The sequence below is a fragment of the Bombus vancouverensis genome, chromosome 5 (genome assembly GCF_051014615.1).
Source record: "Bombus vancouverensis nearcticus chromosome 5, iyBomVanc1_principal, whole genome shotgun sequence".
In the NCBI taxonomy this organism is placed as follows: domain Eukaryota; kingdom Metazoa; phylum Arthropoda; class Insecta; order Hymenoptera; family Apidae; genus Bombus; species Bombus vancouverensis.
Window position 1 is genome coordinate 5,368,875 of NC_134915.1, and position 25,272 is coordinate 5,394,146.

At 43.5% G+C, this 25,272-nt stretch overlaps 2 protein-coding genes across 2 annotated transcripts; both read left to right on the forward strand.

Annotated features, from left to right (window-relative positions):
* Positions 1-9,481: 9,481 nt before the first annotated feature.
* On the forward strand, positions 9,482-10,138 carry LOC143302699 (uncharacterized). The gene has a single exon (XM_076618672.1). It carries the CDS (start codon positions 9,482-9,484, stop codon positions 10,136-10,138), a length of 657 nt encoding a protein of 218 aa, XP_076474787.1.
* Positions 10,139-10,475: 337 nt separating this feature from the next.
* Positions 10,476-11,214, forward strand: LOC143302700 (uncharacterized). Its single transcript, XM_076618673.1, has 2 exons — positions 10,476-11,126; positions 11,209-11,214. Exons 1-2 carry the CDS (start codon positions 10,476-10,478, stop codon positions 11,212-11,214), a joined length of 657 nt encoding a protein of 218 aa, XP_076474788.1.
* Positions 11,215-25,272: the final 14,058 nt, after the last annotated feature.

Consider the following 25,272-nt stretch of genomic DNA (forward strand, 5'->3'; position numbering starts at 1 on the left):
GTCTAAGCGCTCGTTGAACTCCACTTTACACTACAAATGCAATGCACTAACCTTTAAACGTCGAAACAAGCCAAATAGCTCGCAAATCGCGAAGATTTCGTCGATTATGCAGAAATCTAGCCGTCATTTCCTTCCCGTTTGAGATATTTCGACCTTTAAGCGCTCGTTGAACTCCATTTTACACTGCAAATGTAATGCACTACCGTATAAGAGTAGATACAAGCAAAATAGCTCGCAAATCGCGACGATTTCGTCGATCTTGATGAAATCTGGCCGTCATTTCCTTCCCGTTGGAGATATTTCGACGTTTAAGCGCTCGTTGAACTCCATTTTACACTGCAAATGCAACGCACTAACTTTTAAACGTCGAAACAAGCCAAATAGCTCGCAAATCGCGAATATTTCGTCGATTTTGACGAAAACCAACTGTCATTTCCTTGCCGTTTTAGATATTTCGACGTCTAAGCGCTCCTTGAACTCCATTTTACACTGCAAATGCAATGCACTACCATTTAAGCGTCGTAACAAGCAAAATAGCTCGCAAATCTCGAAGATTTCGTCGATTTTGACGAAAACTAACTGTCATTTCCTTCCCGTTTGAGATATTTCGACCTTTAAGCGCTCGTTGAACTCCATTTTACACTGCAAATGCGAGGCAGTACCGTTAAAGCGTCGGAACAAGCAAAATAGCTCGCAAATCGCGAAGATTTCGACGATTTTGATGAAAACTAGCCGTCATTTTCTTCCCGTTGGAGATATTTCGACGCTTAAGCGCTCGTTGTACTCCACTTTACACTACAAATGCAATGCACTACCGTTCAAGCGTCGAAACAAGCAGAATAACTCGCAAATCGCGAAGATTTCGTCGATTTTGACGAAAACTAACTGTCATTTCCATCCCGTTTGAAATATTTCGACGTTTAAGCTCTCGTTGAACTCCATTTTACACTGCAAATGCAATGCACTACCATTTAAGCGTCGTAACAAGCAAAATAGCTCGCAAATCGCGAAGATTTCGTCGATTTTGACGAAAACTAACTGTCATTTCCTTCCCGTTTGAGATATTTCGACCTTTAAGCGCTCGTTGAACTCCATTTTACACTGCAAATGTAATGCACTACCGTATAAGAGTAGATACAAGCAAAATAGCTCGCAAATCGCGACGATTTCGTCGATCTTGATGAAATCTGGCCGTCATTTCCTTCCCGTTGGAGATATTTCGACGTTTAAGCGCTCGTTGAACTCCATTTTACACTGCAAATGCAACGCACTAACTTTTAAACGTCGAAACAAGCCAAATAGCTCGCAAATCGCGAATATTTCGTCGATTTTGCAGAAAACTAACTGTCATTACCTTCCCGTTGGAGATATTTCAACGTTTAAGCGCTCGTTGAACTCCATTCTAGACTGCAAAGGTAATGCACTACGGGTTGGGCGTCGAAACAAGCGAAGCTGGTCGCAAATGGCGACGATTTCGTCGATTTTGATGAAAACAAACTGTCATTTCTATCCCGTTTGAAATATTTGGACGTTTAAGCGCTCGTTGAACTCCATCTTAGACTGCAAATGCAATGCACTACCGTTAAAGCGTCGAAACAAGCAAAATAGCTCGCAAATCGCGACGATTTCGTCGATTTTGACGAAAACTAGCTGTCATTTCAATCCCGTTTGAAATATTTCGACGTTTAAGCGCTCGTTGAACTCCATTTTACACTGCAAAAGTAATGCACTACCGTAAAAGAGTAGATACAAGCAAAATAGCTCGCAAATCGCGATGATTTCGTCGATTTTGAGGAAAACTAACTGTCATTTCCGTCTCGTTGGAGATATTTCGACGTTTAAGCGCTCGTTGAACACCATTTTACACTGCAAATGCAATGCACTACCGTTTAAGCGTCGCAACAAGCAAAATAGCTCGCAAATCGCGACGATTTCGTCGATTTTGACGAAAACTAACTGTCATTTCCATCCCTTTTGAGATATTTCGACGTTTAAGCGCTCGTTGAGCTCCATTTTACACTGCAAATGCAACGCACTAACTTTTAAACGTCGAAACAAGCCAAATAGCTCGCAAATCGCGAGGATTTCGTCGATTTTGCAGAAAACTAACTGTCATTACCTTCCCGTTGGAGATATTTCAACGTTTAAGCGCTCGTTGAACTCCATTTTACACTGCAAATGTAATGCACTACCGTATAAGAGTAGATACAAGCAAAATAGCTCGCAAATCGCGAAGATTTCGTCGATTTTGACGAAATCTAGCCGTCATTTCCTTCCCGTTGGAGATATTTCGACGTTTAAGCGCTCATTTCACTCCATTTTACACTGCAAATGTAATGCGCTACCGTTTCAGCGTCGCAACAAGCAAAATAGCTCGCAAATCGTGAAGATTTCGTCGATTTTGACGAAAACCAACTGTCATTTCCTTGCCGTTTTAGATATTTCGACGTCTAAGCGCTCCTTGAACTCCATTTTACACTGCAAATGCAATGCACTACCATTTAAGCATCGTAACAAGCAAAATAGCTCGCAACTCGCGAAGATTTCGTCGATTTTGACGAAAACTAACTGTCATTTCCTTCCCGTTTGAGATATTTCGACCTTTAAGCGCTCGTTGAACTCCATTTTACACTGCAAATGTATTGCACTACCGTATAAGAGTAGATACTAGCAAAATAGCTCGCAAATCGCGAAGATTTCGTCGATTTTGGCGAAATCTAGCCGGCATTTCCATCCCGTTGGAGATATTTCGACGTTTCAGCACTCATTTCACTCCATTTTACACTGCAAATGCAATGCACTACCTTTAAAGCGTCGAAACAAGCAAGATAGCTCGCAAATCGCGAAGATTTCGTCGATTTTGACGAAAACTAACTGTCATTTCCCTCTCGTTGGAGATATTTCGACGTTTAAGCGCCCGTTGAACTCCATTTTACACTGCAAATGCAATGCACTACTATTTAAGCGTCGAAACAAGCAAAATAGCTCGCAAATCGCGAAGATTTCGTTGATTTTGACGAAAACTAACCGTCATTTGCTTCCCGTTGGAGATATTTCGAGGTTTAAGCGATCATTGAACTCCATTTCACACTGCAAATGCAATGCACTACCGTTTAAGCGTCGTGACAAGCAAAATAGCTCGCAAATCGCGATGATTTCGTCGATTTTGAAGAAAACTAACTGTCATTTCCTTCCCGTTGGAGATATTTCGACGCTTAAGAGCTCGTTGTACTCCACTTTACACTCTAAGTGCAATGCACTACCGTTTAAGAGTTGAAACAAGCAAAAAAACTCGCAAATCGCGAAGATTTCGTCGATTTTGAAGAAAACTAACTGTCAGTTCCTTCCCGTTTGAGATATTTCGACGTTTAAGCGCCCGCTGAACTCCATTTTACACTGCAAATGCAATGCACTACCGTTTAAGCGTCGTGACAAGCAAAATAGCTCGCAAATCGCGATGATTTCGTCGATTTTTAAGAAAACTAACTGTCATTTCCTTCCCGTTGGAGATATTTCGACGTTTAAGCGCTCGTTGAACTCCATTTTACACTGCAAACGTAATGCACTACCGTAAAAGAGTAGATACAAGCAAAATAGCTCGCAAATCGCGAAGGTTTCGTCGATTTTGACGAAAAGTAACTGTCATTTCCATCCCGTTTGAGATATTTCGACGTTTCAGCGCTCGTTGAACGCCATTTTACACTGCAAACGTAATGCACTACCGTAAAAGAGTAGATACAAGCAAAATAACTCGCAAATCGCGAAGATTTCGTCGATTTTGACGAAAACTAGCCGTCATTTACTTCCCGTTGGAGATATTTCGAGGTCTAAGCGATCATTGAACTCCATTTTATACTGCAAATATAATGCACTACCGTTTAAGCGTCGAAACAAGCAATATAGCTCGCAAATCGCGAAGATTTCGTCGATTTTGACGAAAACTGACTGTCATTTCCTTCCCGTTGGAGATATTTCGACGTTTAAGCGCTCGTTGAACTCCATTTTACACTGCAAATGTAATGCACTACCGTTTAAGCGTCGAAACAAGCAAAATAGCTCGCTAATCGCGAAGAATTCGTCGATTATGACGAAAACTAACTGTCATTTCCTTCCCGTTTGAGATATTTCGACGTTTAAGCGCCCGTTGAACTCCATTTTACACTGCAAATGTAATGCGCTACCGTTTAAGTGTCGAAACAAGTAATATAGCTCGCAAATCGCGATGATTTCGTCGATTTTGACGAAAACTAACTGTCATTTCCTTCCCGTTGTAGATATTTCGACGTATAAGCGCTCGTTAAACTCCATTTTACACTGCAAATGTAATGCACTACCGTAAAGGAGTAGATACAAGCAAAATAGCTCGCAAGTCGCGATGATTTCGTCGATTTTGTCGAAAACTAACTGTCATTTCCTTCCCGTTGGAGATATTTCGACGTTTAAGCGCTCGTTGTACTCCATTTTACACTGCAAATGCAATGCACTACCGTTTAAGCGTCGAAACAAGCAAAATAGCTCGCAAACCGCGAAGATTTCGTCGATTTTGACGAAAACTAACTGTCATTTTCTTCCAGTTTGAGATATTTCGACGTTTAAGCGCCCGTTGAACTCCATTTTACACTGCAAATGTAATGCGCTACCGTTTAAGTGTCGAAACAAGTAATATAGCTCGCAAATCGCGAAAATTTCGCCGATTTTGACGAAATCTAGCCGTCATTTCCTTCCCGTTGGAGATATTTCGACGTTTAAGCGCTCGCTGAACTCCATTTTACACAGCAAATGCGATGCATTACGGCTTGGGCGTCGAAACAAGCGAAACTGGTCGCAAATCGCGACGATTTCGTCGATTTTGACGAAATCTAACTGTCATTTCCATCCCGTTTGTGATATTTCGACGTTTAAGCGCTCGTTGAACTCCATTTTACACTGCAAATGCGATGCACTACCGTTAAAGCGTCGAAACAAGCAAAATAGCTCGCAAACCGCGAAGATTTCGTCGATTTTGACGAAAACTAACAGTCATTTCCTTCCCGTTGGAGACATTTCGAAGTTTAAGCGCTCGTTGAACTCCATTTTACACTGCAAATGCGATGCACTACCGTTTAAGCGTCGAAACAAGCAAACTAGCTCGCAAGCCGCGAAGATTTCGTCGATTTTGACGAAATCTAACTGTCATTTCCATCCCGTTTGTGATATTTCGACGTTTAAGGGCTCGTTGAACTCCATCTTAGACTGCAAATGCAATGCACTACCGTTAAAGCGTCGATACAAGCAAACTAGATCGCAAATCGCGAAGATTTCGTCGATTTCGACGAAAACTAACTGTCATTTCCATCCCGTTTCTGATATTTCGACGTTTAAGCGCTCGTTGAACTCCATTTTACACTGCAAATGCAATGCACTACCGTTAAAGCGTCGAAACAAGCAAAATAGCTCGCAAATCGCGAAGATTTCGTCGATTTTGATGAAATCTAGCCGTCTGTTACGCCATGCGGCTTGCCATAGATCATATTCTTAACCGTCGGTCGCGGCACTATAATGTCGCGGACGGATCGTCGCGGCTGCCCGACAAATAAACATTGTAGTGGCAAGCGCATGGCTCATTAAGCGGAGCGACCTCCAGAGGCGTCGATTCGTGGCCGTTATTTTATCTGGCGTAAACAAATGTGGCGTGATCCGAACGTAGTGGGGGTCACCTTCCAGAAAAAACCAACAAATCGAAGGGCGGGCAGAACGTTTCGAGAAGCCAAACAGTCAATACATATCTTATATCGCGCATTACGTAGTTACATTTCTTTTGTTGTTCCATTTATATCTTTCTAATTAATAAGTTGTTGAAATAAACGTTAATTTATTAGTGTTAACACAGTGCTATATTCATTGAACCACCTCTGTTATCCTAAACGAAACAGGGGAACGACTATTTCGCGTCGTCGATTAACATGATCGTAGCGAGAATTTACAACTCTCGTTGACGTGCTATCTCGCGATCACGTCTCTCCGCGAACGGTCGTAACATTTGGTCCTTCGAGCCGGATCACGTGCCAGTGAAGAGTGCACTTACCAGTGACCACACAGTGCCACGTGACTTTATCAAAACCAGCAGCGGGAGCGGGAGCAACCACTACAGCGAAACCAGTGACGTCAGGCGCGTCACCTTCGAAGAAGCACATCCCATTGGCAAGGGAACGCAACCACGCAGCCTTCCGCCGCAGCTGGACAGTCATCAACGCAACGAATTTCACAACTTAACAATACAACCGAACGAGTGGCCGTCGGGAAGGAACAAGGCGTTCCTCACCAAACATACACGCGACCTCACGCCGCACGACAGTAAGGTAAGCTCGTTCCTTATTACGACCATCTCCTATCCTCGGCAACGATGACGAGCGAAGACCAACTCATCTCCCTTCGTCGGAGACGAGGCTATTGTAGCGGCCGATTCACATACTTATCGACCGGACTGGACGAGTACGAGCAATCCGGGAGTCAGCAAAACTCCTTATTAACGAACTACGAGAAACAACTGACCGAAGTTGCGAGTCAATTCGAAGCGATCCAACTCGAATTAGAAGTATTGGACGAGAAGGAACAAGCGCGCGGCTTCGAAATAAGGGATCAGTACGTCGCGGTAGATACAAGGCTACAAAATCTTCTGAGGAACGCGCAAACAGCTTCGCCGTCGACATCCATAAACCCTCCAACCTGTGCATCATCCGCAAGTTTAAATCCGATATCCATTAAATTACCAGATCTTCGGCTCCCTACTTTTGACGGAAGCTTAGAAAAATGGAACACGTTTTATGACACCTTTTCCTCCACAATCGATAAAAATCCTAGTCTCACTGACATACAGAAATTCCATTACCTGCAGTCCGCCCTGCAAGGAGAAGCAGCCGATTGTTTAAACGCGTTACCCCTTAGCAATGTAAACTACAGTCAGGCTATAGCCGTTCTCAAGGAGATTTTCGAATGTCCACGATACACAGCTTTCAGTCACTGCATGGCAATAATTGATTATCCAAAGATAACCAAGGAATCTCCAACGGAATTAAGGCGCTTAGTCCACACATTCAAACAACACATATATGCATTGAACAAATTAGGAGAATCCTACCCCGATACCAGTGCTATGCTCAACAGCCTCATCCTCTCTAAAATACCACTGAGTATCCAAAAGCAATGGGAAATGACGCTGCCCAATAACGAGGTGCCTCCGTACATTCACTTACTAAACTTCCTAGAGAGATTAGCACGAAGCTCCAGACCGATCACCACGGTCAGACAAACAAGAGAATCACCGGAACAAACTACTCCGGTCCGTCAACGCGCATCACGAGGGCATGCACTTACGGCGACACAGGTTACTCCAACATGCCCCACCTGTCAAGGACCACACCCCATTTGGAAATGTGACACCTTCAAAACCAAATCCCTTCGCGAACGTATTCGGGAGGTCAAAAGAGCATCACTATGCGTCAACTGCCTCGGGAAAGGGCACACAACGCAGCATTGTTTCGCAGGATTATGTCGCGTATGCGGAGAACGACATCATACAATGCTGCATAGGACAAAACGCCATTCAGGGTCTCGTTCCAGCACGTCCAGCCCGAAATCTTCCCCATCAAATAGCCGATCCACAACACCTTCTTTGCCACCCTACGTATCACCCACTCGTCGCAAAAGGCACACAACAGACCACAGATCGGAAACACCACGAACAGCCGCGTCTCCAAGTCCACCGCCCATTGACAAACGAACACACAACCGATGACGCCGACGATCGACGACTCCGTTGATGACCGAACATATCAGACCAATAGCATCCGAATTACTGTTCAATGATCTAGTCATCACAGCGCAGATTAACATTTTGAATGATAAACAGCAACCAATCCGTTGTCGAGCGTTGCTCGACACCGGATCCAGTATGAATTTCATTACCGAGGAATTAGCAAAATCGCTAAAGATAAGGCAAAACAAATGTTCGGTCCCGATCGGAGCTCTAGATACCTTGACAACGACTTCTAAGCGACACATCACGGCCACGATCACTTCCACTGACGGTACATACACGCGGACATTAACGTTCCTTATCATTCCAACCATATCAACCTCAATTCCCAGCGAACCCATCGATCGTTCGACACTTGAGATACCAAAAAATCTCAAATTGGCCGATCCACGATTTCATTTACCAGCTCCGATAGATGTACTACTAAGCTCAGGTTCAACACTCGCGTCGATGTGTGTGGGACAAGTCAACCTCACGCAGCCAGACGAGCCTGGACTGCGTCTGCAAAAGACGCGATTCGGATGGGTAATCGGGGGGAGTCCAACTTCCCAAACCGCGACAAACATATTTCACACATCCACGACGACTTTACAAGCAGATCTCGCGCGGTTTTGGGAAATCGATGAAGGACCCTCAATTAAACATATCTCAGAGGCAGATCGACGATGCGAAGAACACTTCCAAACCCACACCCGACGCACCAGCGAAGGACGATACATCGTCGCTCTACCTTTCAACGATCAGCTTCAGTCACTCGGATCCTCTAAAACGCTGGCGAGTAAACGACTCGCCTCACTCAATCGCCGATTCCAGCGCGACAAACGCTTCGAATCAGAATATCGAACGGTAATACAGGAATACCTGGCGTTGGGACACATGACGAAGGTCAATGACAACCACTCCGACGATAACGGATACTATTTACCCCATCATGGCGTGACCAAAGCATCGAGTCAAACCACCAAACTCCGTGTAGTTTTCGACGGATCGGCACCAAGCACTACCGGAACCTCCTTAAACGATACACTTCACACAGGACCCAAGTTACAGGAAGATTTATTTTGTATATTAATTAGATTCCGCGCTCATCAATACGTACTCACTGGCGACATCGAGAAGATGTATCGGTAATTCCTCGTACGACCAGAGGATCGGAAATATCAAAGGATATTATGGCGCAGCGCGAGTGGAGAAACAGAAACATATGAGCTTAACACTGTAACGTTCGGTTTATCCGCAGCCCCGTATCTAGCTATTCGGTGCCTCAAGCAACTGGCAGAGGACGAAGCACATCGATTTCCACGTGCAGCACAGGTACTGCAGCGGGATTTCTACGTCGACGACGCTCTCACCGGAGCTGAAACGAAGGACGAAGCCCTCACGCTCAGAACAGAACTCACCAATTTACTTCAACTGGCCGGCTTAAACATACGAAAATGGGCGTCAAACGATAATGACTTATTACACGGACTTTCCTTAGAAGAAACAAATCACCAACATTTTTTGGGCGACTCGCAAACCTTGAAGACGCTGGGGGTGTTTTGGAATTCATCCGACGACTCTATTCTTTACTCGGTCGAATTCAAATCCACGCCTTCCCGAGTCACGAAACGAATCATCAGCTCGGAGATTGCAAAAATTTACGATCCGCTCGGTCTGCTCGCACCGGTGATTGTTCGGGCCAAGATGCTACTTCAACGAATATGGTCGTCGAAAATCGATTGGGATGAATCACTTCCGATCGAGTTACATACAGAGTGGGAAAGGTACTATGCCCAATTACCCTTATTAAACAACGTCAGGTTCCCACGCAAAGCAATAATCGAGTCCGCTATGGAAATTGAACTGCATGGTTTCTGCGATGCCAGCGAAAAGGCTTACGGAGCCTGTGTTTATCTCCGAACCCTTACCATCAACGGCCGTGTTTGGACCCAACTTTTAACCGCAAAATCGAAAGTCGCCCCACTCAAGTGCCAGACCATTCCTCGGCTCGAGCTGAGCGGAGCACTCCTTCTTACGTCCCTGATGTCGACAATACAACAAGCCCTCTCACACAAAATTACTCGAACTATCTATTGGACCGATTCCACTATCGTCCTCCATTGGCTCAATACATCACCTCACACCCTTAAAACATTCGTCGCTAACAGAGTCTCCGAAATTCAAACAAAAACCAGCATCCGCGATTGGCGCCACGTTCCTACCGACGACAATCCCGGACTTAATATCACGCGGCCAAACACCCGAAGAGTTTCTGCGCCCAACCATCTGGCAGCACGGTCCTGCATGGCTCTCCCAGTCGGAAGGCTATTGGCCGACATGGGCTCTAACACCGCAAATTGAAGTACCGGAGCAGAAAGGGGCGATTTGTCTGTCCGCAAACCCCGCCGATTACAGTTTGTTGCAAAGGTATTCATCCTGGCCCAAGTTGATACGAATCATAGCTCGTTGCCTCCGTTGGAGACAGAAAAGGAACCGAGCGGCACCCCTAACCGTTACCGAATTACGCATAACGCACAATAAACTGATAAAATTGTTGCAAAACATCCATTTCTCCGAGGAAATTCGTACACTCCAAAAAGATCGGAACGCGGCGATAAAGGGTAAGCTCACGCGACTCAATCCGTTCATAGACAAGGAAGGAATATTGCGAGTCGGGGGTCGACTCAGTCATTCGTCGATGACCTTCGCCCAGAAACATCCCATAGTATTACCCAAGTCATCCGTTACAACACGCATCATAGAACACGAGCACAAGATCCACATGCATTCCGGAACGCAGGCTACGTTATACGCAGTAAGACAAAGATACTGGCCCGTCAACGGTCGAAGTCAAGTATGGCGGGCGATCAAAGGCTGCGTCCGCTGCTGCGGCGCTCAACCACCGCCGGTAGAATACGTGATGGGTAATCTGCCGGAGGCGCGAGTAACGGAATCTCGCCCATTCACAAACGTCGGCGTCGATTACTGCGGGCCGTTCCACATCAAGGAAAAACGAGATTGTAACCGTTGTCAGATAAAGGTATACGTAGCCATTTTCGTATGCCTAGCAATTAAAGCGGTACACATCGAGCTCGTTGACGATCTCACTAGCGAAGCCTTCATCGCCGCTCTTCGCAGATTTATCGCTCGACGAGGGTATTGCTCCACCATCCATTCTGATAACGGCACCAACTTCAGAGGAGCAAGCAGCGAATTACGAGAGCTTCACGATTTATTACAATCGGACGATCACAAGGAAAAAGTAACCGCATTTTTAGCCGACAAACAAATCGAATGGCGCTTCATTCCCCCTCATTCACCGCATTTCGGTGGGCTATGGGAAGCAGCGGTGAAGTCATTCAAACGCCACCTCAGGCGTGTAGCCGGCAACGAGTTACTCACCTCTGAACAATTGAATACTCTTATCATAGAAATAGAAGCAGTCCTCAATTCCCGCCCGCTAACTCCTATCTCCACCGATCCAAATGATCTCCTAGTCCTCACTCCCGGACATTTTCTCATTGGCGATTCACTAATGTGCTTACGTGATCGAGATTTCAGAGACATTCCATCGAACCGACTCTCCAGATGGCAGCATATCCAACAGCTTAAACAGCATTTTTGGAACCGCTGGCATAAGGAGTATTTGAACGAGTTAACCAAACGCAATAAGTGGAGCAAGGGTGGACACGGCATCCAAAAAGGCACAATCGTCATCCTCAGAGAGGACAACGTTCCCTCCATGCATTGGCCTCTGGGCCGAGTTATCAAGGTTCATCCAGGCGCCGATGGTGTCATCCGGACAGCTACAGTTTAGACGGCAAAGAGCGTTTTGGATCGGGCCGTCAAAAGGCTTGTCCCACTGCCAATTCAACCCGATCTCGAGAAACCCGAACAACTAGCCACCGAGACGAACTAAGATAGGAACTTCAACCACATCTCGCTAATTTGATCGGTACCCTCTCAACGGGGGGAGAATGTTACGCCATGCGGCTTGCCATAGATCATATTCTTAACCGTCGGTCGCGGCACTATAATGTCGCGGACGGATCGTCGTTGCTGCCCGACAAATAAACATTGTAGTGGCAAGCGCATGGCTCATTAAGCGGAGCGACCTCCAGAGGCGTCGATTCGTGGCCGTTATTTTATTTGGCGTAAACAAATGTGGCGTGATCCGAACGTAGTGGGGGTCATCTTCCAGAAAAAACCAACAAATCGAAGGGCGGACAGAACGTTTCGAGAAGCCAAACAGTCAATACATATCTTATATCGCGCATTACGTAGTTACATTTCTTTTGTTGTTCCATTTATATCTTTCTAATTAATAAGTTGTTGAAATAAACGTTAATTTATTAGTGTTAACACAGTGCTATATTCATTGAACCACCTCTGTTATCCTAAACGAAACAGCGTAACGACTATTTCGCGGCGTCGATTAACATGATCGTAGCGAGAATTTACAACTCTCGTTGACGTGCTATCTCGCGATCACGTCTCTCCGCGAACGGTCGTAACACCGTCATTTCCTTCCCGTTGGAGATATTTCGACGCTTAAGCGCTCGTTATACTCCACTTTACACTGTAAGTGCAACGCACTACCGTTTAAGAGTCGAAACAAGCAAAAAAACTCGCAAATCGCGAAGATTTCGTCGATTTTGAAGAGAACTAACTGTCATTTCCTTCCCGTTCGAGATATTTCGACGTTTAAGCGCCCGTTGAACTCCATTTTACACTGCAAATGCGATGCACTACCGTTTAAGCGTCGGAACAAGCAAAATAGCTCGCAAATCACGAAGATTTCGTCGAATTTGACGAAAAGTAACTGTCATTTCCATCCCGTTTGAGATATTTCGACGTTTAAGCGCTCGTTGAACTCCATTTTACGCTGCAAAGGTAATGCACTACGGCTTGGGCGTCGAAACAAGCGAAACTGGTCGCAAATCGCGACGATTTCGTCGATTTTGACGAAAACTAACTGTCATATCCATCCCGAATCTGATATTTCGACGTTTAAGCGCCCGTTGAACTCCATTTTACACTGCAAATGCAATGCACTACCGTTTAAGCGTCGTGACAAGCAAAATAGCTCGCAAATCGCGATGATTTCGTCGATTTTGACGAAAACTAACTGTCATTTCCTTCCCGTTGTAGATATTTCGACGTTTAAGCGCTCGTTGAACTCCATTTTACACTGCAAATATAATGCACTACCGTAAAGGAGTAGATACAAGCAAAATAGCTCGCAAATCGCGAAGATTTCGTCGATTTTGATGAAATCTAGCCGTCATTTCCTTCCCGTAGGAGATATTTCGACGCTTAAGCGCTCGTTGTACTCCACTTTACACTGTAAGTGCAATGCACTACCGTTTAAGAGTCGAAACAAGCAAAATAACTCGCAAATCGCGACGATTTCGTCGATTTTGACGAAAACTAACTGTCATATCCATCCCGAATCTGATATTTCGACGTTTATGCGCCCGTTGAACTCCATTTTACACTGCAAATGCAATGCACTACCGTTTAAGCGTCGTGACAAGCAAAATAGCTCGCAAATCGCGATGATTTCGTCGATTTTGACGAAAACTAACTGTCATTTCCTTCCCGTTGTAGATATTTCGACGTTTAAGCGCTCGTTGAACTCCATTTTACACTGCAAATGCAATGCACTACCGTTTAAGCGTCGAAACCAGCAAAATAGCTCGCAAATCGCGAAGATTTCGTCGATTTTGCATTAAACTAACTGTCATTTCCTTCCCGTTAGAGATATTTCGACGTTTAAGCGCTCGTTGAACTCCATTTTACACTGCAAATGCAACGCACTGACGTTTAAATGTCGAAACAAGCAAAATAGCTCGCAAATCGCGAAGATTTCGTCGATTTTGCATTAAAGTAACTGTCATTTCCTTCCCGTTAGAGATATTTCGACGTTTAAGCGCTCGTTGAACTCCATTTTACACTGCAAAGGTAATGCACTACGGCTTGGGCGTCGAAACAAGCGAAACTGGTCGCAAATCGCGACGATTTCGTCGATTTTGACGAAAACTAACTGTCATTTCCTTCCCGTTTGAGATATTTCGACGTTTAAGCGCCCGTTGAACTCCATTTTACACTGCAAATGTAATGCGCTACCGTTTAAGTGTCGAAACAAGTAATATAGCTCGCAAATCGCGAAAATTTCGCCGATTTTGACGAAATCTAGCCGTCATTTCCTTCCCGTTGGAGATATTTCGACGTTTAAGCGCTCGTTGAACTCCATTTTACACTGCAAATGAGATGCACTACCGTTTAAGCGTCGAAACAAGCAAAATAGCTCGCAAATCGCGCAGATTTCGTCGATTTTGACGAAAACTAACTGTCATTTCCATCCCGTTTCTGATATTTCGACGTTTAAGCGCTCGTTGAACTCCATTTTACACTGCAAATGCAATGCACTACCGTTAAAGCGTCGAAACAAGCAAAATAGCTCGCAAATCGCGCAGATTTCGTCGATTTTGACGAAAACTAACTGTCATTTCCTTCCCGTTTGTGATATTTCGACGTTTAAGCGCCCGTTGAACTCCATTTTACACTGCAAATGCAATGCACTACCGTTTAAGCGTCGTGACAAGCAAAATAGCTCGCAAATCGCGATGATTTCGTCGATTTTGAAGAAAACTAACTGTCATTTCCTTCCCGTTGGAGATATTTCGACGTTTAAGCGCTCGTTGAACTCCATTTTACACTGCAAATGTAATGCACTACCGTAAAAGAGTAGAAACAAGCAAAATAGCTCGCAAATCGCGAAGATTTCGTCGATTTTGACGAAAACTAACTATCATTTCCTTCCCGTTTGAGATATTTCGACGTTTAAGCGCCCGTTGAACTCCATTTTACACTGCAAATGTAATGCGCTACCGTTTAAGTGTCGAAACAAATAATATAGCTCGCAAATCGCGAAAATTTCGCCGATTTTGACGAAATCTAGCCGTCATTTCCTTCCCGTTGGAGATATTTCGACGCTTAAGCGCTCGTTGTACTCCACTTTACACTGCAAATGCAATGCACTACCGTTTAAGCGTCGTGACAAGCAAAATAGCTCGCAAATCGCGATGATTTCGTCGATTTTGACGAAAACTAACTGTCATTTCCTTCCCGTTGTAGATATTTCGACGTTTAAGCGCTCGTTGAACTCCATTTTACACTGCAAATGTAATGCACTACCGTAAAGGAGTAGATACAAGCAAAATAGCTCGCAAGTCGCGATGATTTCGTCGATTTTGTCGAAAACTAACTGTCATTTCCTTCCCGTTGGAGATATTTCGACGTTTAAGCGCTCGTTGAACTCCATTTTACACTGCAAATGCAATGCACTATCGTTTAAGCGTCGAAACAAGCAAAATAGCACGCAAACCGCGAAGATTTCGTCGATTTTGACGAAAACTAACTGTCATTTCCTTCCCGTTTGAGATATTTCGACGTTAAAGCGCCCGTTGAACTCCATTTTACACTGCAAATGTAATGCACTACCGTTTAAGCGTCGAAACAAGCAAAATAGCTCGCTAATCGCGAAGATTTCGTCGATTTTGACGAAAACTAACTGTCATTTCCTTCCCGTTTGAGATATTTCGACGTTTAAGCGCCCGTTGAACTCCATTTTACACTGCAAATGTAATGCGCTACCGTTTAAGTGTCGAAACAAGTAATATAGCTCGCAAATCGCGAAAATTTCACCGATTTTGACGAAATCTAGCCGTCATTCCCTTCCCGTTGGAGATATTTCGACGTTTAAGCGCTCGTTGAACTCCATTTTACACGCCAAGTGTAATGCACTACCGTTTAAGCGTCGAAACAAGCAAAATAGCTCGTAAGTCGCGAAAATTTCGTCGATTTTAACGAAAACTAACTGTCAGTTCCTTCCCGTTCGAGACATTTCGACGTTTAAGCGCCCGTTGAACTCCATTTTACACTGCAAATGTAATGCGCTACCGTTTAAGCGTCGAAACAAGCAAAATAGCTCGCAAATCGCGAAGATTTCGTCGATTTTGACGAAAACTAACAGTCATTTCCTTCCCGTTGGAGACATTTCGAAGTTTAAGCGCTCGTCGAACTCCATTTTACACTGCAAATGCGATGCATTACGGCTTGGGCGTCGAAACAAGCGAAACTGGTCGCAAATCGCGACGATTTCGTCGATTTTGACGAAATCTAACTGTCATTTCCATCCCGTTTGTGATATTTCGACGTTTAAGGGCTCGTTGAACTCCATTTTACACTGCAAATGTAATGCACTACCGTAAAAGAGTAGATACAAGCAAAATGGATCGCAAATCGCGATGATTTCGTCGATTTTGACGAAAACTAACTGTCATTTCCTTCCCGTTGTAGATATTTCGACGTTTAAGCGCTCGTTGAACTCCATTTTACACTGCAAATGTAATGCACTACCGTAAAGGAGTAGATACAAGCAAAATAGCTCGCAAGTCGCGAAGATTTCGTCGATTTTGACGAAAACTAACTATCATTTCCTTCCCGTTTGAGATATTTCGACGTTTAAGCGCCCGTTGAACTCCATTTTACACTGCAAATGCAATGCACTACCGTTAAAGCGTCGAAACAAGCAAAATAGCTCGCAAATCGCGCAGATTTCGTCGATTTTGACGAAAACTAACTGTCATTTCCTTCCCGTTTGTGATATTTCGACGTTTAAGCGCCCGTTGAACTCCATTTTACACTGCAAATGCAATGCACTACCGTTTAAGCGTCGTGACAAGCAAAATAGCTCGCAAATCGCGATGATTTCGTCGATTTTGAAGAAAACTAACTGTCATTTCCTTCCCGTTGGAGATATTTCGACGTTTAAGCGCTCGTTGAACTCCATTTTACACTGCAAATGTAATGCACTACCGTAAAAGAGTAGAAACAAGCAAAATAGCTCGCAAATCGCGAAGATTTCGTCGATTTTGACGAAAACTAACTATCATTTCCTTCCCGTTTGAGATATTTCGACGTTTAAGCGCCCGTTGAACTCCATTTTACACTGCAAATGTAATGCGCTACCGTTTAAGTGTCGAAACAAATAATATAGCTCGCAAATCGCGAAAATTTCGCCGATTTTGACGAAATCTAGCCGTCATTTCCTTCCCGTTGGAGATATTTCGACGCTTAAGCGCTCGTTGTACTCCACTTTACACTGCAAATGCAATGCACTACCGTTTAAGCGTCGTGACAAGCAAAATAGCTCGCAAATCGCGATGATTTCGTCGATTTTGACGAAAACTAACTGTCATTTCCTTCCCGTTGTAGATATTTCGACGTTTAAGCGCTCGTTGAACTCCATTTTACACTGCAAATGTAATGCACTACCGTAAAGGAGTAGATACAAGCAAAATAGCTCGCAAGTCGCGATGATTTCGTCGATTTTGTCGAAAACTAACTGTCATTTCCTTCCCGTTGGAGATATTTCGACGTTTAAGCGCTCGTTGAACTCCATTTTACACTGCAAATGCAATGCACTATCGTTTAAGCGTCGAAACAAGCAAAATAGCACGCAAACCGCGAAGATTTCGTCGATTTTGACGAAAACTAACTGTCATTTCCTTCCCGTTTGAGATATTTCGACGTTAAAGCGCCCGTTGAACTCCATTTTACACTGCAAATGTAATGCACTACCGTTTAAGCGTCGAAACAAGCAAAATAGCTCGCTAATCGCGAAGATTTCGTCGATTTTGACGAAAACTAACTGTCATTTCCTTCCCGTTTTAGATATTTCGACGTTTAAGCGCCCGTTGAACTCCATTTTACACTGCAAATGTAATGCGCTACCGTTTAAGTGTCGAAACAAGTAATATAGCTCGCAAATCGCGAAAATTTCACCGATTTTGACGAAATCTAGCCGTCATTCCCTTCCCGTTGGAGATATTTCGACGTTTAAGCGCTCGTTGAACTCCATTTTACACGCCAAGTGTAATGCACTACCGTTTAAGCGTCGAAACAAGCAAAATAGCTCGTATGTCGCGAAAATTTCGTCGATTTTAACGAAAACTAACTGTCAGTTCCTTCCCGTTCGAGACATTTCGACGTTTAAGCGCCCGTTGAACTCCATTTTACACTGCAAATGTAATGCGCTACCGTTTAAGCGTCGAAACAAGCAAAATAGCTCGCAAATCGCGAAGATTTCGTCGATTTTGACGAAAACTAACAGTCATTTCCTTCCCGTTGGAGACATTTCGAAGTTTAAGCGCTCGTTGAACTCCATTTTACACTGCAAATGCGATGCATTACGGCTTGGGCGTCGAAACAAGCGAAACTGGTCGCAAATCGCGACGATTTCGTCGATTTTGACGAAATCTAACTGTCATTTCCATCCCGTTTGTGATATTTCGACGTTTAAGGGCTCGTTGAACTCCATTTTACACTGCAAATGTAATGCACTACCGTAAAAGAGTAGATACAAGCAAAATGGATCGCAAATCGCGATGATTTCGTCGATTTTGACGAAAACTAACTGTCATTTCCTTCCCGTTGTAGATATTTCGACGTTTAAGCGCTCGTTGAACTCCATTTTACACTGCAAATGTAATGCACTACCGTAAAGGAGTAGATACAAGCAAAATAGCTCGCAAGTCGCGAAGATTTCGTCGATTTTGACGAAAACTAACTATCATTTCCTTCCCGTTTGAGATATTTCGACGTTTAAGCGCCCGTTGAACTCCATTTTACACTGCAAATGTAATGCGCTACCGTTTAAGTGTCGAAACAAATAATATAGCTCGCAAATCGCGAAAATTTCGCCGATTTTGACGAAATCTAGCCGTCATTTCCTTCCCGTTGGAGATATTTCGACGCTTAAGCGCTCGTTGTACTCCACTTTACACTGCAAATGCAATGCACTACCGTTTAAGCGTCGACACAAGCAAAATAGCTCGCAAATCGCGATGATTTCATCGATTTTGACGAAAACTAACTGTCATTTCCTTCCCGTTGTAGATATTTCGACGTTTAAGCGCTCGTTGAACTCCATTTTACACTGCAAATGTAATGCACTACCGTAAAGGAGTAGATACAAGCAAAATAGCTCGCAAGTCGCGATGATTTCGTCGATTTTGTCGAAAACTAACTGTCATTTCCTTCCCGTTGGAGATATTTCGACGTTTAAGCGCTCGTTGAACTCCATTTTACACTGCAAATGCAATGCACTATCGTTTAAGCGTCGAAACAAGCAAAATAGCACGCAAACCGCGAAGATTTCGTCGATTTTGACGAAAACTAACTGTCATTTCCTTCCCGTTTGAGATATTTCGACGTTAAAGCGCCCGTTGAACTCCATTTTACACTGCAAATGTAATGCACTACCGTTTAAGCGTCGAAACAAGCAAAATAGCTCGCTAGTCGCGAAGATTTCGTCGATTTTGACGAAAACTAACTGTCATTTCCTTCCCGTTTGAGATATTTCGACGTTTAAGCGCCCGTTGAACTCCATTTTACACTGCAAATGTAATGCGCTACCGTTTAAGTGTCGAAACAAGTAATATAGCTCGCAAATCGCGAAAATTTCTCCGATTTTGACGAAATCTAGCCGTCATTTCCTTCCCGTTGGAGATATTTCGACGTTTAAGCGCTCGTTGAACTCCATTTTACACGCCAAGTGTAATGCACTACCGTTTAAGCGTCGAAACAAGCAAAATAGCTCGTAAGTCGCGAAAATTTCGTCGATTTTAACGAAAACTAACTGTCAGTTCCTTCTCGTTCGAGACATTTCGACGTTTAAGCGCCCGTTGAACTCCATTTTACACTGCAAATGTAATGCGCTACCGTTTAAGCGTCGAAACAAGCAAAATAGCTCGCAAATCGCGCAGATTTCGTAGATTTTGACGAAAACTAACTGTCATTTCCTTCCCGTTTGTGATATTTCGACGTTTAAGCGCCCGTTGAACTCCATTTTACACTGCAAATGCAATGCACTACCGTTTAAGCGTCGTGACAAGCAAAATAGCTCGCAAATCGCGATGATTTCGTCGATTTTGAAGAAAACTAACTGTCATTTCCTTCCCGTTGGAGATATTTCGACGTTTAAGCGCTCGTTGAACTCCATTTTACACTGCAAATGTAATGCACTACAGTAAAAGAGTAGATACAAGCAAAATAGCTCGCAAATCGCGAAGATTTCGTCGATTTTGACGAAAACTAACTATCATTTCCTTCCCGTTTGAGATATTTCGACGTTTAAGCGCCCGTTGAACTCCATTTTACACTGCAAATGTAATGCGCTACCGTTTAAGTGTCGAAACAAGTAATATAGCTCGCAAATCGCGCAGATTTCGTCGATTTTGACGAAAACTATCTGTCATTTCCATCCCGTTTCTGATATTTCGACGTTTAAGCGCTCGTTGAACTCCATTTTACACTGCAAATGCAATGCACTACCGTTAAAGCGTCGAAACAAGCAAAATAGCTCGCAAATCGCGCAGATTTCGTCGATTTTGACGAAAACTAACTGTCATTTCCTTCCCGTTTGAGATATTTCGACGTTTAAGCGCCCGTTGAACTCCATTTTACACTGCAAATGCAATGCACTACCGTTTAAGCGTCGTGACAAGCAAAATAGCTCGCAAATCGCGATGATTTCGTCGATTTTGAAGAAAACTAACTGTCATTTCCTTTCCGTTGGAGATATTTCGACGTTTAAGCGCTCGTTGAACTCCATTTTACACTGCAAATGTAATGCACTACCGTAAAAGAGTAGAAACAAGCAAAATAGCTCGCAAATCGCGATGATTTCGTCGATTTTGAAGAAAACTAACTGTCATTTCCTTCCCGTTGGAGATATTTCGACGTTTAAGCGCTCGTTGAACTCCATTTTACACTGCAAATGTAATGCACTACCGTAAAAGAGTAGAAACAAGCAAAATAGCTCGCAAATCGCGAAGATTTCGTCGATTTTGACGAAAACTAACTATCATTTCCTTCCCGTTTGAGATATTACGACGTTTAAGCGCCCGTTGAACTCCATTTTACACTGCAAATGTAATGCGCTACCGTTTAAGTTTCGAAACAAATAATATAGCTCGCAAATCGCGAAAATTTCGCCGATTTTGACGAAATCTAGCCGTCATTTCCTTCCCGTTGGAGATATTTCGACGCTTAAGCGCTCGTTGTACTCCACTTTACACTGCAAATGCAATGCACTACCGTTTAAGCGTCGTGACAAGCAAAATAGCTCGCAAATCGCGATGATTTCGTCGATTTTGACGAAAACTAACTGTCATTTCCTTCCCGTTGTAGATATTTCGACGTTTAAGCGCTCGTTGAACTCCATTTTACACTGCAAATGTAATGCACTACCGTAAAGGAGTAGATACAAGCAAAATAGCTCGCAAGTCGCGATGATTTCGTCGATTTTGTCGAAAACTAACTGTCATTTCCTTCCCGTTGGAGATATTTCGACGTTTAAGCGCTCGTTGAACTCCATTTTACACTGCAAATGCAATGCACTATCGTTTAAGCGACGAAACAAGCAAAATAGCTCGCAAACCGCGAAGATTTCGTCGATTTTGACGAAAACTAACTGTCATTTCCTTCCCGTTTGAGATATTTCGACGTTAAAGCGCCCGTTGAACTCCATTTTACACTGCAAATGTAATGCACTACCGTTTAAGCGTCGAAACAAGCAAAATAGCTCGCTAATCGCGAAGATTTCGTCGATTTTGACGAAAACTAACTGTCATTTCCTTCCCGTTTGAGATATTTCGACGTTTAAGCGCCCGTTGAACTCCATTTTACACTGCAAATGTAATGCGCTACCGTTTAAGTGTCGAAACAAGCAAAATAGCTCGCAAATCGCGAAGATTTCATCGATTTTGACGAAAACTAACAGTCATTTCCTTCCCGTTGGAGACATTTCGAAGTTTAAGCGCTCGTTGAACTCCATTTTACACTGCAAATGCGATGCATTACGGCTTGGGCGTCGAAACAAGCGAAACTGGTCGCAAATCGCGACGATTTCGTCGATTTTGACGAAATCTAACTGTCATTTCCATCCCGTTTGTGATATTTCGACGTTTAAGGGCTCGTTGAACTCCATTTTACACTGCAAATGTAATGCACTACCGTAAAAGAGTAGATACAAGCAAAATGGATCGCAAATCGCGATGATTTCGTCGATTTTGACGAAAACTAACTGTCATTTCCTTCCCGTTGTAGATATTTCGACGTTTAAGCGCCCGTTGAACTCCATTTTACACTGCAAATGTAATGCGCTACCGTTTAAGTGTCGAAACAAGTAATATAGCTCGCAAATCGCGAAAATTTCACCGATTTTGACGAAATCTAGCCGTCATTTCCTTCCCGTTGGAGATATTTCGACGTTTAAGCGCTCGTTGAACTCCATTTTACACGCCAAGTGTAATGCACTACCGTTTAAGCGTCGAAACAAGCAAAATAGCTCGTAAGTCGCGAAAATTTCGTCGATTTTAACGAAAACTAACTGTCAGTTCCTTCCCGTTCGAGACATTTCGACGTTTAAGCGCCCGTTGAACTCCATTTTACACTGCAAATGTAATGCGCTACCGTTTAAGCGTCGAAACAAGCAAAATAGCTCGCAAATCGCGAAGATTTCGTCGATTTTGACGAAAACTAACAGTCATTTCCTTCCCGTTGGAGACATTTCGAAGTTTAAGCGCTCGTTGAACTCCATTTTACACTGCAAATGCGATGCATTACGGCTTGGGCGTCGAAACAAGCGAAACTGGTCGCAAATCGCGACGATTTCGTCGATTTTGACGAAATCTAACTGTCATTTCCATCCCGTTTGTGATATTTCGACGTTTAAGGGCTCGTTGAACTCCATTTTCCACTGCAAATGCAATGCACTACCGGTTAAGCGTCGAAACCAGCAAAATAGCTCGCAAATCGCGAAGATTTCGTCGATTTTGCATTAAACTAACTGTCATTTCCTTCCAGTTAGAGATATTTCGACGTTTAAGCGCTCGTTGAACTCCATTTTACACTGCAAATGCAACGCACTGACGTTTAAACGTCGAAACATGCAAAATAGCTCGCAAATCGCGAAGATTTCGTCGATTTTGCATTAAAGTAACTGTCATTTCCTTCCCGTTTGAGATATTTCGACGTTTAAGCGCCCGTTGAACTCCATTTTACACTGCAAATGTAATGCGCTACCGTTTAAGCGTCGAAACCAGCAAAATAGCTCGCAAATCGCGAAGATTTCGTCGATTTTGCATTAAACTAACTGTCATTTCCTTCCAGTTAGAGATATTTCGACGTTTAAGCGCTCGTTGAACTCCATTTTACACTGCAAATGCAACGCACTGACGTTTAAACGTCGAAACATGCAAAATAGCTCGCAAATCGCGAAGATTTCGTCGATTTTGCATTAAAGTAACTGTCATTTCCTTCCAGTTAGAGATATTTCGACGTTTAAGCGCTCGTTGAACTCCATTTTACACTGCAAATGTAATGCACTACCGTATAAGAGTAGATACAAGCAAAATAGCTCGCAAATCGCGACGACTTCGTCGATTTCGACGAAAAGTAACTGTCATTTCCATCCCGTTTGAGATATTTCGACGTTTAAGCGCTCGTTGAACTCCATTTTACACTGCAAATGCAATGCACTACCGTTTAAGCGTCGAAACCAGCAAAATAGCTCGCAAATCGCGAAGATTTCGTCGATTTTGCATTAAACTAACTGTCATTTCCTTCCAGTTAGAGATATTTCGACGTTTAAGCGCTCGTTGAACTCCATTTTACACTGCAAATGCAACGCACTGACGTTTAAACGTCGAAACATGCAAAATAGCTCGCAAATCGCGAAGATTTCGTCGATTTTGCATTAAAGTAACTGTCATTTCCTTCCCGTTTGAGATATTTCGACGTTTAAGCGCCCGTTGAACTCCATTTTACACTGCAAATGTAATGCGCTACCGTTTAAGTGTCGAAACAAGTAATATAGCTCGCAAATCGCGAAAATTTCGCCGATTTTGACGAAATCTAGCCGTCATTTCCTTCCCGTTTGACATACTTCGACGTTTAAGCGCCCGTTGAACTCCATTTTACACTGCAAATGCAATGCACTACCGTTTAAGCGTCGTGACAAGCAAAATAGCTCGCAAATCGCGATGATTTCGTCGATCTTGAAGAAATCTAGCCGTCATTTCCTTCCCGTTGGAGATATTTCGACGCTTAAGCGCTCGTTGTACTCCACTTTACACTGCAAATGCAATGCACTACCGTTTAAGCGTCGTGACAAGCAAAATAGCTCGCAAATCGCGATGATTTCGTCGATTTTGACGAAAACTAACTGTCATTTCCTTCCCGTTGTAGATATTTCGACGTTTAAGCGCTCGTTGAACTCCATTTTACACTGCAAATGTAATGCACTACCGTAAAGGAGTAGATACAAGCAAAATAGCTCGCAAGTCGCGATGATTTCGTCGATTTTGTCGAAAACTAACTGTCATTTCCTTCCCGTTGGAGATATTTCGACGTTTAAGCGCTCGTTGAACTCCATTTTACACTGCAAATGCAATGCACTATCGTTTAAGCGTCGAAACAAGCAAAATAGCTCGCAAATCGCGCAGATTCCGTCGATTTTGACGAAAACTAACTGTCATTTCCATCCCGTTTCTGATATTTCGACGTTTAAGCGCTCGTTGAACTCCATTTTACACTGCAAATGCAATGCACTACCGTTAAAGCGTCGAAACAAGCAAAATAGCTCGCAAATCGCGCAGATTTCGTCGATTTTGACGAAAACTAACTGTCATTTCCTTCCCGTTTGTGATATTTCGACGTTTAAGCGCCCGTTGAACTCCATTTTACACTGCAAATGCAATGCACTACCGTTTAAGCGTCGTGACAAGCAAAATAGCTCGCAAATCGCGATGATTTCGTCGATTTTGAAGAAAACTAACTGTCATTTCCTTCCCGTTGGAGATATTTCGACGTTTAAGCGCTCGTTGAACTCCATTTTACACTGCAAATGTAATGCACTACAGTAAAAGAGTAGATACAAGCAAAATAGCTCGCAAATCGCGAAGATTTCGTCGATTTTGACGAAAACTAACTATCATTTCCTTCCCGTTTGAGATATTTCGACGTTTAAGCGCCCGTTGAACTCCATTTTACACTGCAAATGTAATGCGCTACCGTTTAAGTGTCGAAACAAGTAATATAGCTCGCAAATCGCGCAGATTTCGTCGATTTTGACGAAAACTAACTGTCATTTCCATCCCGTTTCTGATATTTCGACGTTTAAGCGCTCGTTGAACTCCATTTTACACTGCAAATGCAATGCACTACCGTTAAAGCGTCGAAACAAGCAAAATAGCTCGCAAATCGCGCAGATTTCGTCGATTTTGACGAAAACTAACTGTCATTTCCTTCCCGTTTGAGATATTTCGACGTTTAAGCGCCCGTTGAACTCCATTTTACACTGCAAATGCAATGCACTACCGTTTAAGCGTCGTGACAAGCAAAATAGCTCGCAAATCGCGATG

Coding starts and splice junctions, on each gene's coding strand:
- LOC143302699 (XM_076618672.1), top strand. CDS start 9,482: ATGCTACTTCAACGAATATGGTCGTCGAAAATCGATTGGGATGAATCA.
- LOC143302700 (XM_076618673.1), top strand. CDS start 10,476: ATGACCTTCGCCCAGAAACATCCCATAGTATTACCCAAGTCATCCGTT.